Source organism: Symsagittifera roscoffensis, chromosome 1, assembly GCF_963678635.1.
Source record: "Symsagittifera roscoffensis chromosome 1, txSymRosc1.1, whole genome shotgun sequence".
NCBI lineage: Eukaryota > Metazoa > Xenacoelomorpha > Acoela > Convolutidae > Symsagittifera > Symsagittifera roscoffensis.
In genome coordinates this window covers 8,949,801-8,967,639 of record NC_087062.1, presented here as the reverse complement: position 1 = coordinate 8,967,639, position 17,839 = coordinate 8,949,801, and the positions used below count along the sequence as shown (strand labels likewise).

Genomic DNA, 17,839 nt, shown 5'->3' with positions numbered 1-17,839 from the left:
GGAATTCAAAGCGCTTTAACGTGGTCTATTTTTTGCTTCAAATCTTTAATCAGTTTTTCAGTATATATTTCGGTTTCCTAGTTCTTTTATACTTTTCCCATCTTTTTAGCTATAATTTTTTTGTTTTTGGCTTTTTTCATTTGTCTGCGTGTTTGCAGTGCTGGGTTCATGCTTATGTGGTTTCAGAAATGGCACGAAGATCGGCTTCGCCTCTGTGGCAAAGTCGTTCACGATCAGATTTGATCTTTCGAACTTTGGCTTCTGATTTTATTTCAAGTTCAGTTAAATTCCTCTGTTGAGAGGAAGCCAAACTCCACTTAAATGCTTTTTCAGATTTTTTTTGATTTTTTTCCAAGGTGTGAAATATTCTTTTGTTCAAGTACTCATTTTGCAAAAAAAAGTTTCGACTTCTCTTTTTCTCCTCACTATTTTGCATTGCGAAGTTTGTGGTGTATCGGAATTGTTGCGAAGCTCCGCTTCACAACTGAGTGCAAAGGTTTTTTTGTAGTTCGCTCCTACCAAAAATAGTCTGTTTCATTTTAGTTGCCAATCATTCGCTCTGTAAATGGAACAGAATTAAATAGGTGTTCCTAGGATTTTCAATCTTTCTGATAGCGTAGAAGAAATCCTTTGCTAACTTTACTGTTTTGAATCATAGGATCCTACGCCATCCTGTCAGATTGCTTGAGCAATTGTTGACCTTCCTAATTAGGGAAATTTTGAAGCCACGAATGAGGAGTGCTATAAAATTTTAAAGTTTCAGCCATGAGCTTAAAAACAGCCTTTTCATTCCCACTACTACTCAAACTTGCCTGCTCGGTCGATTAAGTTGTTGGTGCCACCCAGGATAAAGACGGTTCGGTTGTTGAGATTGTTGAAAGCTTCATCGAAACAGAGGGTCGCGAGAGTTCCAACCGAACAAGACATTGATGCCGGTTTTGGTTCAGAAATCAGTTTACCGATGACGCCCTAGCAATGTTCATTTAACTCTGTCATCACTGTTGTTTTTTATGATGCGCCTTTTCGGAAAAACCACATTTCAATTTGAAAATGTTTTAATTGTAAGGTTTCATTGAGCTTGCGGACTTCCGATTTTCCAGATGCGCTCATTATATCAATCTCGAACAGACGTATGCGAAGTTCTATCTCATTTGATAATGTAATATCAGAGGGCAAACGGTTCATGTGATTTGCTCTGGTGAGTCTAAATAATAGTTTTGCTAAAACACTATTTATTAATAGTTTTTCTAATTGTTTTGGTTTTTTGACTAAAGAAGGATGACCTTTTTTGTAGGAAATTGTAATCACTGAAAAATAATGAATTAAACTGTGGACTGAAGAGACATTTATGTAAATTAGATAAAGCCTTGAAAAAGACTATCGGCAGGTACATTTTGAATTTTCTAGAAACTTTTTCTGTAAATCATCTGCTCAACTTGATGAAAGCAGTTACAATAGTCCAAATGACTCAACACTAGCATTGTTTCTAGCCTTTTTTCTTTCCAAAATCTAGATACAACGAATACAGTAAAGTTTTCGATGGCTATAATAACAGGAGCGGCAAACGGATTCACATTGTTTTCTTATTAACATAGATCGTTCAATGAGGAAGCCCAGCAATCGCATTCGTAATTTCACAATTGGCTCTTTAATAAGCATACTGACTGTTCAAATTTCTAGGTTCTGTTTTTTTTTAAATCGATAACTTGACTTTTGATTCAAGAAGCACAAAAAAACCAAAACTTTTGTTTTGCATCCATTCAGACCAGAGGGCTCACATTTTAAAGTAGTTTCATCAGCGTAAACTTGTTCAGAAAATCTTACAGGGACTTACTGGGTTCGCAAGTGTCAATTATTATAATCTGTTTTGCAGATAAGATATGATTGGTTTAGCAGCATCGGAAACTTTTTATCGCTTAATTTATTATTCTGTTTTTGACACCCTTAGTTTTTATGGGAATATAATTTGTTTTTAAGTAGTTGTAGGTTTTCAATGAAAGTTTGTTATTTTGTTCGCATCACTGATGTTCTGATTTGAAACTAATTTTTGATCAAGATTATTGACGAAGTTTTTCTAGTCAGTGCTCTTCCTATCATTCTCCTTGGGTATACATTGACAATCATAAGCGATAGATAACGAATGCTGATCAGAGGAACCTACAGGCTCTGTATCAACAGCAGAACAAAATTCGGGATTTGTTGAAGTTAATCGATTGATAATATCTGTTCATGAGTTCTCTCTGTAACCATCTGATCCAAGCTATATTCCTCTAGAATTGAACAAAAGCACTAGATTTACTGCAGCGTCTACTTTTCAGATCAAAATTGAAGGATCCTACAGTTTTTGAAGTTATTTTTTTTTACATGAAGGGCTGCAATCAGAGCAACTCCGTTCAAAGTGTCCAACGTGTGTTTTGGCAATGATTAGGAGTCCGTGAACGTAGTTCAGACTCTTATATGGGTTGCGATGATTTTTTTGTTTTTCTAGGAAAAGTCTTGATTTGTTCAGTCTCAATTTATTTTTTCGCGGTTTGACTTTTGATTTCTTTTTAAAATCAGTGTATTTCCTTTGCTAAAAGGAAGGCAAACTCCACTATCGAACAGCAAAAAGTGATCGACTTCTTGTTTCGAAAATGGAGTTTAATTTTCAGATTTCCCAGCGAATAGAAAATTTTACTATTGATCCAGTTTTCTCAAATTGGGCCAATTTAATTGATTTTTTCAATCAGGATTGCTCTGAAATGAGCTGGCTCATTTTCTGATATTCTTTTTTCTATAATATGCATGAAGGATCTCTAAAATTCTTTGATCTAGTGCAAGCGCACACGCGTAATGAAAGTGTACACTGCAGTTTTCTGCAGTTTTATTTGATCCAGTTTTCTCAAATTGGGCCAAACTGATGCGATGAAGTTATTATTCAGTAGTTATTATAGTTAGAGAAATATGATTGCTTTTGGTCGGTGTTCTAGGATATTCGATGGCACTTATAATAATAACAGTAATAATCATAATAAAACCGAATTTAGGTTAGCACCAAATGCAATTGTGGTTCCCGAGTTCCAGTTTTTCCAAAGTTCACTAGAGGTTAGGTTGATTTCTGTAGTTTTCAAACAGCGCGTGTACGCTTGCACTGGATCAAAGAATTTATGAGATCCTTCATGCATATTATAGAAAAAAGAGCAATCCTGATTGAAAAAATCTATTAAATTGGCCCAATTTGAGAGAACTGGATCAATATCAAAATTTTCTTTTCGCTGGGAAATCTGAAAATTAAACTCCACTTTCGAAACAAGAGTCGATACGCTGGGAAAACTGGAACAAGATTTTCTATTCGCTGGGAAATCTGAAAATTAAACTCCACTTTCGAAACAAGAAGTCGATCACGTTTTGCTGTTCGATAGTGGAGTTTGCTTTCCTTTTAGCAAAGGAAATAATTTCATGAAGAACAATTTACTCCTGAAAACTTTAATACAAATTAATACAATTCTGCTTCTAGAAATTGATGTGATGAAGTTATTATTCAGATCGATTTGTATTGACGAGCCGGATACGTTTTATCTTAGGTCAGCCCTTGTATACGAAAGAATTATAGAGATCCTTCATGCATATTATAGAAAAAAGAATAACAGAAAATGAGCCAGCTCATTTCAGAGCAATCCTGATTGAAAAAATTGATTAGATTTGCCCAATATGAGAAAATTGGATCAACTAAACTTTGTCCTCCTTTTAACAAAGGGCTGACCTAAGATAACACGTATCCGGCTCGTCAATACAAATCGATCTGAATAATAACTTCATCACATCAATTTCTAGACGCAGAATTGTATTAATTTGTATTAAAGTTTTCAGGAGTAAATTGTTCTTCATGAAATATTCCCTTTCATGACTTCTTTAAATTTATCTTACAACAACATACTGACAAATCTTAGATTTAACCTGTTTTCTAGATACGATCGAGTCGACATGCTATTAAGCATTTTTTAAAACCATATTATATAAACCCTAAAGAGAAATTTTTGAAACCATATTTGAGTTGTGTAAAACGTTTTGTTTTCATTTGTAAAGTCGGCGATGGCCTAAGAAAAATGCGGAAAATGAATCTGATGAGAACTCTGGATGGGATGTGTTGATAGCAAATAGTTAGAGAAATATGATTGCTTTTGGTCGGTGTTCTATGATGTTCGATGGCACTTATAATTATAACAGTAATAATCATAAAACCGAATTTAGGTTAGCACCAAAAAGAGTTGTGGTTCCAGTTTTTCCAAAGTTCATTTGATGTTAGGTTGATTTCTGCAGTTTTGAAATAAACATGTCTGTCTCCATGAGCAAATGTCTTCGCGATTATGCTTATGAAAAAATAGTTTTTGGACATGGTTGTAGTTGTTTTTCTCTAATATTTTAGAGTATTTGACTGAGTGGAGTAAGGAGTGTGAGGTGATTGTTGCCGAGAGTGAATTGGAGACCACGTGTTCCAATCCAGACAGTGGGTGGCGTCTCAACAACTTCATCACGGGCTTCAAAGTCGTTCAGGTGAGAAGAAGGAAAAGTTTCAGTCAGTGTACACAACAAATGCAACAATACGCTTTAAATAGAAGGCCTAGAAATTAATTAATGAAGTATATACTTTCTCTTTAGGACACCCAGTTCTTCTCACAAGTTGACCTGTAAGTTAAGTTCCCTTCTTGGTTCTGTTCAAGTGATAGTTATTATTTAGTTTGGTGTAATTTCTCTCTCGTTTTTTTGCAGAAACGATTCGGCCACAATCTCGTCTGTGTACGACTCTAGTTCCAACCTCACAAGTGTCTTCGTGAGATGCATCAGAATCACGCCTGATTCAGGTATAGTGTTTACTCCACACACACTTCTACAACTACACTTTTTTCTATGCTTAGATGGTACAGCTGAAAGTTACATTGTTGCCTGGTTGTGTTTTAAAATTCTGAGAAATCTGCAGTCCCCCCGCTCGCAACATATACTTGTGCTTAAGAATAATCTGCTGCTTCATGTCCATTGAGAATTACAAGTGTGATAGAGGGGTCCAAAGAAACTAACTGGGTCCTTAATGTAAAATGAGTGCGTCAAAATTGTTCGATTTCGTGCTTTGATGATGTCACTCAAAGTATTGAATAAGTTTGCGCGAATGAGGCAGGTTAGCTTCGTTTGAGAAAAAGTTTTTAAACGACGGAACGACTCATTTTGAGTTAGTTAATTGCGGTATTTGCTGAAGTTAGTCTGATTTGGCATCCCTCTCTCACACTTGGATTTTACGGGTGCCGGACATCAAGCCGACGGGACTTGAAGCCGAATTGTTTTACAGATGAAAAAGTAGTGATTTGAGGTGGTTGTAAAGTTTAAATTTCGGCCTTAAGTCCCGTCGGCTTGTTGTCCTAGACGCGGATTTTACCGGGTCCCCTCTAGCACACTTAGACCAGAAATCTAGTTACTATCATTTCATTTTTTTGTCTGTTAGAATGTGATGAGGCTTTGAACAGTGTGACTGGCAACATCTCTCTCTATCTCGACACCCTCTTCGATGACGCCACAGACACCTGCAGTAACATAGTCAAAGACGTCAGTCCCCTTTTACAACTCTTGTTAATTGGGATGATTAGTAGTAGATTTGAGACTGAGGCGAGTAATGCTGTTGTGTACGACTAAAGAAAATAGAAAAGATACGAAATAGTCAAATAGGGTCTTTTCTAGTGTACGGCCCAAAAACTGATCATTTTTCTTCTTTAAAAGTTTGATCATAATGCTCGAATCTGATTGGTTGAAATTCATATCAGCTAAAATAAATCTTGGATTTCAATGAAAACAGAAGCTCAATTAACAGTCTTATAATTTTGGGCCGTATAATAGAAAATACCCGTGAAAATTGTTATGAGTTGTGTTGTTTTGTGTTGTGTTAACTACTCACTCCATTTGGAATGTGTGTTCAGGTGACATACAAGGTAGTCTACAGCGGAAGTGTGATTGGTCAAGTAGCTGTTGACGTCACTCTACAAACACTGTCATTGGACCCTGCTGCTGTCACCTCCCAACCGCTCACTCTCTCTCGCAATATTGAAGTCCTCTTCCTAAATGTTTGTTCCTTAAGCATTCTTCGTCTTTTCAGTGCGCGATATGTATAGAAGTAATTTTTACCACCGAGAGGAATACTTTAAAAGACGTTCGAGTTTTTTTTTTCAGATTGGATTGCTTTTATTCCAATTACTTAAAGTACTCGGCAGAAATTATAGAAGGAAGTATCTCGATTTTTTTTGCCTGTGCGATAAGCAACCGTATTGCCATGTCTCCGTGTAATAGACTTCTCCCTCGTTATAACTTTGTCCACAGATCTCTCCTTTGAGGCCTCCTGGTCCCAAAAGACCTGGCCAACATACTTATTTTCAGCATGATAGCATTTCAAATAAAGGTCTTTTTTTGGCTCAGTTGCATCATATTGAGTCGCTTGATGAACGGAAAAAGTTTCTCATACCTGTCCTTTCTTCGGGGATTGAAACTGAATTTTCAAAATTGGCTTGTAGTTAACAGTTTTTGGCAACAATTTCTTCGGGCAACGGGCGTCGTCCCAAGTATTGTCGGCGTAGTTAAATCTACATCATTTTTGTTCCAATGCTGGTTCATCACTGGTAATTGTGGTTTTTCTCATGCTTTCCTCAAACTGAATTTCCTACCAGATCTTAGTAGATCTCTTTTTTGGATATCTTTTTAATTCCATTGTAGGTAATTTTTAATTCCAATAAACGTAGTTCAGACACTTTCATAGGTAGTGGTTTCTTAAAAAAAATTTCAAGGAAAAAGTCTGAATTCTTTATGGCAGTCTTTATTCTTTATTACAGTGGTGGCTAGTGTGAGCGTAGTGTATTAGTTCTAACCTTCTTTTTTACCGCCTTACTCGCAAATATAAGTGTTCATTAAAAGTGTTCACTTATTTGGAAATTTTACTGTAGCATTAAAAATTTCATAGCACCTGTTCTCGCTTTATTAGTGGCTAGTGCTGTTCATTAATTAAGCTTCTGTGGCTGAGTGCTCTGTTCATCATACTAATAATCTCTAGGTCGCAGGATCGAAACGCAGCCGATTGTTTTTTACTTATTCGAGCCTTATTTCTACTTTTCTTATTGCACTTCACAGAGCTACTTTTTTGTTCTTAGTAGTGTTTGCGCAGCTCCGCCTTTATGTAAAAGAAGGCAAGAATCTGTGTATAAGTGGGTGTCTTGTGAAAAATATGAGTTGTCGTATAGTGCGAATAAAATATTTATTTGCAAGTCGTTCTGAGTTGCTATGGGCGCCATGTTTAAAACCTCGCCACTCGTAGCGTTTAAGAAATCATAGCGTTTAAATTGTAAGATGAAGCGAGCTTAGAAAGGTCAAGTGCAAATGTCTAGACAGATTGTCTTGAAGTTTTGAGCGCAAGGCAAGGAGAGGTCAAAGCATCGTAAGGCAAGGGGATAGGCAATAAAGGCAGCTGAAGGCAGGGCAGCGCAAGGCAAGGAGGGGCAAGGTAGCGCAAGGTAAGGCATGGAAGTAGACGTCATGGTAGCCCAAGGCTAGGCAGCTAATTTGAAAGCGAGGCAGCGCAGGACAGCGGAAGAAGGGGCAAGATTAGCCGATAAGGGGCAAGGTTGGAGCATGGCAGGGCGGCGCAAAAGAGGCGGAAAACAAGAAAGGGAAGCGCAAAGCAGGGCAGCGCAAAGAAAGGCAGATCAGAGAAAAGACGGAGGCGGCAGATCAGAGAAGGGGTAGGGCTAGGCAAGGAGGAGTACGGCAGGGCAGCGCGAAGCAAGGCAAGGCCGTGCAAGGTAAGGCAGAGCAGGGCAAGGCAATTCACGGTAGTGAAACGCAGTACAGTGCAACGCGAAAAAAGGCAGGCAGCGGAAGACAATGACAGGTAGATCAAGGCACCGAAGGAGGAGCATGGCAGGGCAGAGCAAAGCAAGGCAGGGCAGGCAATCGCTGCAAGGTAGGGCAGAGCAAAGCAGGGAAGCGCAAGGCAAGTCAGAGCAGGAAAGGCAGTGTAATGCACGCTAGCGCATAAAGGCAGCGCATGGCAGCAATAGATTAAGCAAGGCAGGGCAGTGCAAGGAACATGTCAAGTAACGCGAAGCAAGGCAGAGACGCGCAGCTCACCTTAAGGCAGCGGTAACAAGGCAACGCAAGGCAAACGGCAGCACAAGGCAATAATGGGCAATGCAAGGTAGCTTAGGACAGAGCAACGCAAAGCATGGTAGTGCAGCGGAGAAATTGGGGAATGTAGGGAAGCCCAGGGCGAAGCAAGATAAATTTCAACATCAAGTTTTCAATATGTTCCAGCGCATTGTAGTTATTCCTAAATTAGCACCCAGTGTCGGTGTGTATTTTCTGTTCTTGCTACGCGGAATAGGAATTAAATGTGCGATAGAAGGATCCCAGTAAATGCGCTGGGTCACGCAATCTAGAAGAAGCCTCAGAGTCATTCAGTTTTTTGCCTCGATGTGAATTGAATTATCAAGTAGGTTAGATCAAATGAAGCAAATTTTCTTTCGGTTTACTGAATTATATTTAAATGATCAGAAAGAGTGATGCCTGAGACTCCACTCGCATACCTGCCTAACAGGCGTATAACTTTTATGGTCGAAAGCTTTGGGAGTCATCGAGCCATCTCTTTGGAAACCATCGAGCCATCAAGGCAAATTAAACAGAAAATTGATAGTTCCTGAAAATGGTCAAATTATTATCTTTAGAATAATCTTTTAAACTAATTTTTCAAAGAATCATCATTTAAAAAGAGATGGGCAAATACTTAATGTGCTACTCCCTTAAACTTGCTTTTGATACATGCTTACTTAATACAACCAGAATAATTCTGCGTAACTTGTTCAGTAATATCCAAAACTTAGTAGATAATTTAAACTCGGCGAGATAGGTCGTGCTTGAACATTGAAACCGACTACGACGAAGAAGCTTGAACTTGGCGAGATATATGTCCAGCGCATTTAAGTAGTTGACTTTTAATTACTCAATTCTTGTATCAAAATAGGTTAAAATATTTCATCATTTAATCTTTTGAATAGCTTGCAACGAGAAGCCACATTTTGCGAATCAATTTAAGCCACGAGAAGAACTAAAGATGTCTCAAATTTTCAATTACAAAAAATATTGAATAACACAGTCAGCTCAAATGTTTAATATTAGTTTGTTCCTTTAGCCGTTTTTACACAAATGTTTGTATGGATAAGAGAGAAGTTGAAAGCAATTAATTTATATCAAAGATAACGAGCATCGAATCTGATTCGGTAAAATTTTTCGTATTACGCATATTAAAAAACTGAGTTGTAGTATAGTGCGTATAAAAATTAGGATTATTTTGTGTGATCTGTCGTATAGATTGATTCAGAAACGTTGACCGAGAATAATATGTTGCAAACAATTTGAAAGTGATTTTTTATATGAATTGTTTGATTTTGGAATGTTTGATGTATAGGCGCTGAATGAGACTGGAACTAAACGGAGTGGGAACCCGGGATTCCAGCGTGGACTTGAGATCAGAAAGGGAGTTGTGGTAGTGACCACTGACCCAGTGACAGATGAGACTGAGACGAGTGTGGTGGTGAATGAACAAGATCCCTACCTGTCTATTACGTCACCTGCTGCTCAATGTGGGGTGGGCACGTCTACTGTGGATGTGCGATTCGGATACAACACGGTTTCTGGGTGCCACGTAACGTTAGAACACTTGAATTTGAAGACCTTTTTAATTAAAATTTCGCAAACAAAAGAAAGCATTTAAGGCGCAAGACAACAGTTTCTCGACGCCGAGAACTATAGGAGCTCTTTGGAATCATAATAACGCCTGAAAGGTTGATTATGGTGTGGCACTGGTTGTCCTAAGAGTGATCTTTGGGGTAGTTGATTTTGCGTGACAAAAATACTTCCTATTCCATAGCTCCGTTTGTTTGTCAGAGTGAGTCGAGCGAACTTGAGTGAGAGTCAGGCTGCGTGCGAAGCAATCCAGGACCAACTCACCCAAGGACTGTGGACTCTCTCGGACGAAGTGGTGTTGGCTCAGTTCGGAAACACTGACAGCAGTTTACCCGGCGACTGGGTATCCATCAAGCCCACAACAACCGCGGAGACCGGCTCGGTATGAGACACTTTAATACGCTAGTTTTTACTAGCAAACGCTGGCTTTTTTTAAATAATACGAGTTACTCTTTTTTCAATCAAGATCGCATAAATTGGTGCTTGCTCAGCAAAGTGCTGAATTTTAGTATCCTTTTGCAGCGCATGCTTTATAGGTAGCTGGTGTTTTGAAGAATAGTTGTTTTTTCCCGAATTGCATTGGATATGTGAAAGAGTCAATCAGATTGCTTTCTTGGGTTTGAAATGGATTTAAGATGGGTGTATTTGTTCGACTTCAGGCGCGGATCTAGGAATTTCTCGAGGGAGGGGGCGATTTTCAAAAAAAAAAATTGAAAGTTTTGTCGACCTTTTTTTAGGTCGACCAAATTGATTTTCTGAGCTCTCTCAAACCTCTAAAATTGTCCTAATTTGACCAAATTTTCTGCGTCGCTGGCAAATTTTTGAAAAAAAAAGCGTTTTTAGGCAGTTTTTGGAAAATTTCGACCAATAAATTGCGTTTTTTTTCAGCGCGCGCTCCCCCCTCAAAATCATTATAGATTGGCGCCTTAAGAAAATATTAAGGTGGAATGGATATCATCCAAGAATGGATATCAAAAAATAGTACAAAGGGGGAGGTTAAAAACAATTTTCGAACTAAGAAGAACAGTAGCGGATTTAGGGGGGGGGGGGGAGTGTTCCTTCCGGGCGCCTTGAGATGTTCATGTGTAGTGGCTGTAATTATAACTAGGCCAGTTGTGATTATTGCAGTTTGTGAGCGGAGGATGTAGATTGGCGACGACATACAAACTCATCATTTTCTTCGCCAATGTGGGCCAGCTGAAGTCTCCTCAGGCGAAGATAGTGGGCGCAAGGCGAGAGACCTATAGTGCTGACTACTCCTTCAACGTCAGTTACCATAACCACATCATACTCTCGATTTTTTTACTATTCATCTCTTTAAGAAAACTCTAAATACGATTTTGGACAACTTTTGCTATTTCTTGGTTTGATGGTTTTTATGTTCTTACTATTGCTAAGTTTTTTTCTTTGATGATTTTTTTTCGACTTGGTTGATTTCAATTTTACAGGCTATTAAGCACAAAATTTATTCAAACGCAAAAAACGAATCTATTTATGGTTGCGGATTAAATTTGTTCGCATTTTATATTTTAGGCTTCGGAAATTGGATCGTTAGGTGGAATCCGTTTTTTTAATCTATAAATTCGAATTTTAAAAAGTCTATTCATAACAAAGCTTATTACCCTGGCGATAAGCAAGGGTATTGCAATCGGGTACTCGACTTTTTTCTTGTATATACCTTTGTTTACAGGACTCATCTGGACTTCTGGAATCATCTCTAGTGATACGCCTGGGATGGCAAAGGTTCTGGTCGGGAAATTTTTCAAATAAAATTGTCAGACATTTATTTGACTGCTAATATTTTGTCGGCATAGTTGCCTCATCTTGGAATTGTTTTCTTTTTGCTGCTCGCATGTTTCTTAAGGTTTTCTAGGGTTGTTTTTAGTGTTTGATTTACTCCCGCAATTTTGTAATTTTACTTGCCTTGACTTCGTATTTTTTTAAATTTCGCTTAAAAACTATTCGGCCCCAATCATTTTGCCTAGTTTTATCGGCTTAGTGACCTAATTTTGGGTCGTTTCAAGGGATACACATTTTTTATCGTACCTTCCTCAGTTTTTAAGTTGGTTGTATTTCTACCGCTCGGTTTGTTAAAACTCATTTTTTCCGCTTAATAGATTTCGGCTTTTAAAAAACTTCAAGTTAGCTTGAGTTTTGAAAAAAAAAATGTCACCGACTGGTTAATTTTGTTCTGATGCTGATTTTGCATTCTATTGTTGGGGCATATTTTTTAACGACTACCTTCATTCATTTTGATAGATTCAGCTTTGCCTCTGTGTGATTTTTTTTGGGTCTGTTATTCATGTTAAACACAATGAAATCTGGCGGGTTTTTAGGTTGTCAACTTCTTGTGTTGTAATCGCCATTTTCATTTTGCATTTTTTGATTGATTCTCCAGTTCATCTGATTTTAAGTATTTCAAAATTGTAATTTGATTTTTGTTATGTATCGCAAGTCTCTGTTCAACTTCTAAAATATTTTTGGTTTCCTAACTCGCTTAGGCATTGATTTTATGGTGTAACGAGAGGTTTTACAAGGTTAAATATGAGGACCGAAAATGTTTGTCATGGACCATTTGGTTTGCACCTTTTTTTCGTATAAGTTGGGGCATGAAAAATGGCAAATTTTTTTTCTGGCGGTTAAACAGAATGTGAGGTGCAAATGTGTTTGTTTTGTTGCAGTGTGGCGTGCAATGCAGTGGGGAGGGATTAACTATGGACATTCATGGTCAGGTGATAGTGAACTTCGTGGATGTGTCCGAAGACACGCAGGGGGCAGTCAGGAAAATTCCCCCCATCGAAACAGACATCCCCTACGACTTCTTCTATCCATTCCTAGTCAACACTGCACCAAGACACTTCTATAGTCTGTGTCATCATCTGCTTGCTGTGACGTCCCTAGCACTCATATTTCACAAGTGTATTCTGTAGAAAACTGGGCTGTAGAATTCTGTAAAAAATGTATAGAAAGAAAAGTTGTAAATGACTCAATTGGAATCAAACTAAATTCGGATAGTTTTACTTCTTACATTTGTATATGAGCGTGGATTCGATTCTCGTCGATAATTTAGAAACACCTGTTGAGAATGAATAAAAACTGAAATCCTGTTGAACCTGTGTATAAATCCAATTTCTTTTCTTTTATAAATCTTACTGCAAAAACATGTTTTGTTATTGTGAATAGAAATGTTAAATTGTAATAAAGTGTATATGCAAAAAATTAAAACATTGAAATTGCTTTTTTATGCAAGTTGATAGCAGTGTACTTCAGTATTCATCGAAGGGAACTTTCGCTTCATTTAGGTCGTGTAATTCTTGTTTTTTGCTTAAGGAAAAAATTACTTGTCAATTGGAGCAGGATTTCATTTTCGAAGAGGAGCGCTAAAAATTGTATCTGAGTTTGAAAGTGAAAATCGCAGGGTGAAAGTAGCATGACTTTAATAAGTGTCAGTTGTGAATTTTAATTCAAAGAGTCAATTGTGAATTTAGTTCAAAGATTTGAAGCGGAGTCAAAAATTGAACTATTTTTTGAATTCCGATTTCTTATTTACGGATATTTTTGTCAAAAAAGTGCCTGCCATTAAAGATTCATGAAATTAAAAGAGCTTTCAGGGGGTGGTTTTATTTCTTTGAAATTTGATCATTCATTTTTTGGTCTGCTTGAGTGCATTGACATGTTTCTATTTGGTTCAAATAGGATTTTTAATTTCTGATTTATTTGATTACAGGAGCGTAGCGTAGTGTAGAAATACGATGCAACTTTTTTCCAACCTAATTTGCAAATAAAAGTGCGGCTTTTGGTGTAAATTTTGAATCAGTTAAGCTGATTTAACATTATAATAGCATGTGCTTTGACATTTGACTGGAACAAGGGTAACACAGTTGATGCTTTCTTCGTTCAAAAATTGAACCAGAAAAAGTACTTTGGTTTTATAAGTAATGTAATGGTTAAAATCCCATTTCAGAAAATTTCCAACTTTTATGCATTTTTGAAATGCATAATTTATACGCAATTTTGATGAATATAATCGGTGTTTATTCACAGTAATGAACGCAGTGAAGACTTTTTTCTAGGTTTTGGTGTATTTTTGTTTTTCTGGAAAATGTCTTAAAATGCTCTTATAATTACAAATGTGCATTCATTCATATTAATGCGTTTTTGAATGCACTTGGGTATATATGCACTTTTTGAGTTCAATTGAAATTGGAGCGAATGCAATTGGAGCGAAAAAAGTGATTGAATTTTTTTATTTTCCAACCGAATAATTTATCTTTCAATCCAGTTTTCTTAATTTGAACCAGTTGTATAAAAAAGAGGCGATCGCAAAAGATTATTTAAATTCAAAAACTTAGTGGTTGGAAAATTTCGGTTTTTCGTCTAAATTCGAGCCAGTAAAGGGAGCGAGAATGCTTACTTATGCTTAATTTAGGACGTTAACAATAGCTTATTTATGCTTAAGTTTTGATTTTACTGAAGTAAATTGGTTTATTATTAATGCCATTTAGGAATCAAAAATTCTGCAAAAAAGTTGAAAAAAAATGGATTTTTTTGTTTTTTCTTCTGTTTTTTTGTTTATTTAGTCATATGCACTCAGTCCATTTTCCGCGACGCAGCCTACATACAATAGTGCATAAGAAAATGATGCGTTTTTCGGCATTTTGAATGGGCAATTTAATAGCATGTACTGCGTCCGCTCTATTGGTGCTCGAACGTTTTTAGCCCCCGATCGCTGCCCTGGGGATCTCCGCCCTTCATAAGCGGCTATTCCCTAAATATGGTAGAAAAAAATTATGGACTCAAACAAGCTTTGACAGTTTGGTCAAGTTTAAAAACTTTTCTCGATAATTTCTTGCCAAATCTGAGACTAAAGGTTCAATCGCAAGAAAAGTTGGTAGAAGTTTTCCCTGCATAAATGGCTACGACCTTATTTTTATAGAAAAAGAAAGTTATGACTTTGCGGAAAAGCCGGCATGGACTTCGAAAAAGTACTTTTTAGAAACTTTTACCGTCTTTTTTTAATTTCTTCACTACTCTCGAAAATGACTTCTAAAAAACTACTAGCTAAATCTGATTTTAAAGGTTTAATTAAAAAAAAACAGGTTATGGCAATAGGTTATGCCCATGCTTAAGTAGAAAAAAGTTAAGAGTGTTTGATCGTTTTTAGAAACTACGAAGAAATGGGTGAAAACTACGGGGAAATGGATGATTGTAGTGATCTCTTATAAATCGCATACTTAACAAAGAAAGCACTATGGTTTTGCGTACAGTCCAATTTTTTGGAATTTGAAAATAGCGCATTTGCGCATCAGTACAAAATGTGATAAAATTTTTAAAGAGGTTCACCTACAATTAGCTGGGCCATTAGTTTACTTTAAGCGACTGTGGCGCAAATGCGAGGACGTGAGACTACAAATGTACAGGTCGAGCTTCAAATCCGGAATATTCAAATAGTTTTTTATTTGGTCGAACTTCTGCTGCATAGCCATGACAATTTGATAGCAAATGTGGCTGATTTATACGTGCCTATTGTTTGTTAAATTACAAGCGGTCGTGGAGCAGATGTGAGGCCGTGGTACTCCTAATATCAGCAAAAAATTCAATGTGTTTTTGTATCTTTTCTTTTTTAAGAATAATGAACGTAGTGAAGACTCTTATATAGGTCTTGCTATTTTTTTTTCAGGAAATCTTAAAAAATTGATGCACCTAGGTATATATGCATTTTTTGAGCTCAATTGAAATTCATCTGCTGAAAGTGACGTAATTAGCTTTCTCCAAATACGAACGTGCAAATGGCGCAAAAATTCGTAAATGATTTCTAGTTTCGTAGTTGGAATTTATTTTTTTTAGATTTCCAGCGGATTATAAAACTCTACCTGTTGATCCAGTTTTCTTAAGGTGGGTTAATGCTATCAAAAAAGCGCCAATCATAAATCGTTTTAGAAATTCAAAAAGCTTATAGGGCATCTCTTTTTTTTCTTTGAAATTCGAAAGTTGAGATTTTCTAAGTCAGTGTTGACTTGCGTTCATTACTCTTTTCCAATCTTCGATTGGCTATGTTCTTTATTTCACGTTGTTTTCCCTTTATAGAGCTCCTCTTAGCCTTTTAATTGCTTGCGTTTGTGATGCGCAGTTTTGCCTCCGTGTTACACTTGCGAGAGCAAGAGACTCTTAATCGGATTTTTTCACATCAGTTAAGTTTTCTGCAGGTTCATGAGAAATTGGTGGCTGAGCAGTAATTACCTATTCCGTAACAGGGCTCTAGTAACCTATTTAGCGAGTCTAGGGTATATCCTCATCCAAAAAGAATTGTAGACTGTTTACTAAAATACTAACAGTGTAAAATACTTTACTTTCTTGTCTTCTTCAGTCTTCTTTCTTCAGAATTCTCACTTAGTAGTAATTACAATATCTGACTAAGCACATTCGAAACAAATTTAGCGTCCGCCGTGAATTTGACAAAAAGTTCTCTTGTTCAAGTTCACCATGCACTTTACTATCCTAAATTATAACTTTTTGGCTTGAAAAAGTCAGTTATCGATTTCTCTATTTTTATCGGCTTATTTATGGGCACCACAGAGTTTTTAATGATTGAAGCAGATATAACTCTAACTAATGTTTTTCATAATATATTTCCATACTGGTTTTCAAACAATTAGGCTGCAATGGTTAGTGATAAAACGTACTCTGTCCACCTTTGACGATCGGTCACTCTTGAGCGGCCGTGGCAGAGTGGTCAAGAGGCGCGGCCTTAAACACGAAGGTCAAGGTTTCAAATTCCCACTTGATCACGGTTGGAGGGGTCCCAGTGTCATCCGCCTCCTCAAGGTGGACCGACTACTGGGAAATGGATGAGATCACTCTCCCCTACCTACGGAGGCAAGGTCCAAAGTAGAAAAGAGAGAAATTAGGGCCGGGGCTAATAATAGAAAACTCGGTCACTCTTGCTATCAAGTTGAAATGAGTGTATCACGTCTCGATGTTTGGCAAGTGACGGTTCATCTGAGCACTGAAAACGATTTGAATTGATTTTGCGAGCTCTCCGTAAACATAAATAGGTCCTCATTTACCATGTTTTTGCGCTGTAGGTGAATTTGGAAATATAATCACTCAAAAAAAAACGTTTTTGGAATATCAAAAACGGACTGACAGCGTTAAATATTACCAAAAGGGGTATCCATGGGGGGATCAGCTGGTTGAACCCCAGAAATTGAAGAGGCGTGAGACCCCCACCCCCTTAAATCATAGTTCGACATTATATTTATTGTCATAGACGATCTACTATCCGATCATACCATTCACATTTTAGCATCTATTCAATCGTCCTAAGTACAATAATCAATTTTTGAGAGCACTAAAAATATCAACTCTGCGTGATATCAGGGAAGCCTTTTTGCAAGGAAGAAGATTGCATTGCGGATCCGTGGGTTTTTTAGTTAGCCCGCCCATCTAATTCACAAATATCAGGTGTCCGAAAATGGGAAATTCCAACATCAATTTGATTGAAAAATTGATAAAAATTAATTTTACAGCAGAGTTCAATTTCATAAATGACAGTTCAATTAAATTTGGTCAGACTAAGTACCAAAAACTTATGCTTCAGTTTTTAGGAGTACGCCGATGGATTGACGTGACTGTATCCCCTCATGAACAGTTTGGAAGCACAGCCGCGAGGGACGTTTGAAAAGGAATTAGTTAGTTTTGCCACAATGGTGATCATTATTTGTTTGCAAAATGACACTTGTTTAAATGCGGAGTTGTATCCTGCTTTCCGAGTTGCATAAGAGATAAATCTCATCTGCCAATGAATTAGTTACTTTTCAATTAACAATTTCCAATTTTTGCTGCAATTATTCAAATGGCAGCTAGCATACCAACATAGCAACACCCACATATACTTCACTTATAAATTATGTAGATTTAGAAAAGGTCAATTGTAAAAATAACCATGTAAATTGAAAAATACCTGAGCGAGATTGCGAGGAAAATGGTGAGAGAAATGAGGCAAGTTCAATGCAAGGTGGAAATGTTTTGAAGAATGGGTGCTCCTCGCTACACGCTCTCTGATTTGGCCACCCAAAGCACCTTGTGTTTG

General features: G+C 37.2%; 1 protein-coding gene across 1 annotated transcript in view; it reads left to right on the top strand.

The window, feature by feature from the left end:
* The window catches only part of LOC134857191 (tectonic-3-like), a 409,016-nt gene extending 396,032 nt beyond the window's left edge, over positions 1–12,984 (top strand). Inside the window, exons 6-14 of the mRNA XM_063873567.1 lie at positions 4,406–4,533; positions 4,639–4,667; positions 4,750–4,841; positions 5,474–5,574; positions 5,943–6,086; positions 9,470–9,711; positions 9,949–10,129; positions 10,876–11,013; positions 12,429–12,984. Coding sequence (XP_063729637.1) covers positions 4,406–4,533; positions 4,639–4,667; positions 4,750–4,841; positions 5,474–5,574; positions 5,943–6,086; positions 9,470–9,711; positions 9,949–10,129; positions 10,876–11,013; positions 12,429–12,677 — 1,304 coding nt within the window. The 3' untranslated portion in view covers positions 12,678–12,984. The remainder of the gene's footprint in view (positions 1–4,405; positions 4,534–4,638; positions 4,668–4,749; positions 4,842–5,473; positions 5,575–5,942; positions 6,087–9,469; positions 9,712–9,948; positions 10,130–10,875; positions 11,014–12,428) is intronic.
* The last annotated feature ends 4,855 nt before the right edge of the window (positions 12,985–17,839 follow it).